Source organism: Mus pahari, chromosome 12, assembly GCF_900095145.1.
Source record: "Mus pahari chromosome 12, PAHARI_EIJ_v1.1, whole genome shotgun sequence".
In the NCBI taxonomy this organism is placed as follows: Eukaryota; Metazoa; Chordata; class Mammalia; order Rodentia; family Muridae; genus Mus; species Mus pahari.
Window position 1 is genome coordinate 3,291,351 of NC_034601.1, and position 1,239 is coordinate 3,292,589.

The 1,239-nt window shown below is 50.7% G+C and overlaps 1 protein-coding gene across 28 annotated transcripts in view; it reads left to right on the forward strand.

The window, feature by feature from the left end:
• The window catches only part of Rbfox1 (RNA binding fox-1 homolog 1), a 1,661,838-nt gene that overhangs the window by 1,283,928 nt on the left and 376,671 nt on the right, over positions 1-1,239 (forward strand). For 3 of the 28 annotated variants that reach the window (XM_029544535.1, XM_029544531.1, XM_029544526.1), the window contains exon 1: positions 11-671. The exons of 23 other annotated variants lie outside the window; for them this stretch is intronic. In XM_029544535.1, coding sequence (XP_029400395.1) covers positions 573-671 — 99 coding nt within the window. In that variant the 5' untranslated portion in view covers positions 11-572. Of the gene's footprint in view, positions 1-10; positions 672-1,239 lie in introns of those variants that run through there. 2 more of the 28 variants (XM_029544512.1, XM_029544511.1) reach the window with 1 other exon arrangement.

Genomic DNA, 1,239 nt, shown 5'->3' on the forward strand with positions numbered 1-1,239 from the left:
TTTCTCCTCTCCCCTTCCTTTCTCTCCCTCCCCCTCCCTACTCCATCTCTCCCCCTTTCCTCTCTAACATCTCTCTCAGAGCATCTTAACCCTCTGTCTTTCATAGAAGGCGACTTTGACCATTCTTGTCACCTTTAGGGGGTGGTGGGGTGGGGTGAGGGGCACCTTCCACTTTAAGAGCGCTCCAATAACAGGCCCAATAAGCCGAGGGAACCAACACACTACTTCCCTGCCTCTCCAAGAGTCTTTAGTTGAAGGCTGATGAACGCTGGGTACTAGCAAACCCGAGGGCGAGGAGAGCCAGGGAGGAGGGACTCTCTTGGGGTGCGGTGGGGGGGGAGGGAGAAAGAGAGAGACGAAAGAGGAAGAGAGAGAGAGACAGAGAGAGCAAGAGGGACATCCACTGCTGTGTGAGTTAGATAATCGGCAAAAATTTAAAAGGCGGCGGGGGGGAAGCTATAGCGACCAGGCAAGAGGGTTTTTAAAAAAAAAAAAAAAAAAAAAAAAGCAACGCGATTGTAGATTGTATGTGAGCGTCTCCGCTCTCGCTCTGCGGTCACCAGAGAATCGCGATGCAGCATCCTCTGACGGGGGCCACCTGCGTGGCACTCCCCAACGTGGGCATGTGTCCCCAGCTCTCGTGTGCCTTGACTTTTATGTACTTACAGCAGGTAAGACGCGCGGCTCTTTCTAGGTGGTGGCAGCTTCGTCTCAGCTTACCCAGACTGGGTGCCGCTTCAGTGGACTGAGCGTTGGGGGGGGGGGGCGCTGGGTTGGGGGGCTCAAGAATTGGGAAGAGATGGGTTTGGGTGGGAGCCTCTGGTTTTCCGACAAGCCAAGATGCTGTTATAATTCACCTGTCTGAATACTTTGTGAACGCTGATTTCCAACCTAAGGGACCGGGAATTTGAAAATGAAAAACTGTTTTCTTCTTGTGAGCAGCTTTTTTTCATGTCAGAAGTCCCAGAGGGGAAAGGAGGGGAGATCCCTATGATGCTGAGAGAGTTTGGGGGCTCTGTGAAGACATCTATATGCTTATACTTTTAATTCAGCAGTTTTAATGATTGAAACAAAGTGTGTGTGTGTGTGTGTGTGTGTGTGTGTGTGTGTGTGTGAGAGAGAGAGAGAGAGAGACAGAGACAGAGACAGAGAAAGAGACAGAGACAGAATGAGAGAGAGACAGAATGAGAGAGAGACAGAATGAGAGAGAGACAGAATGTGAGAGAGACAATGAGAGAG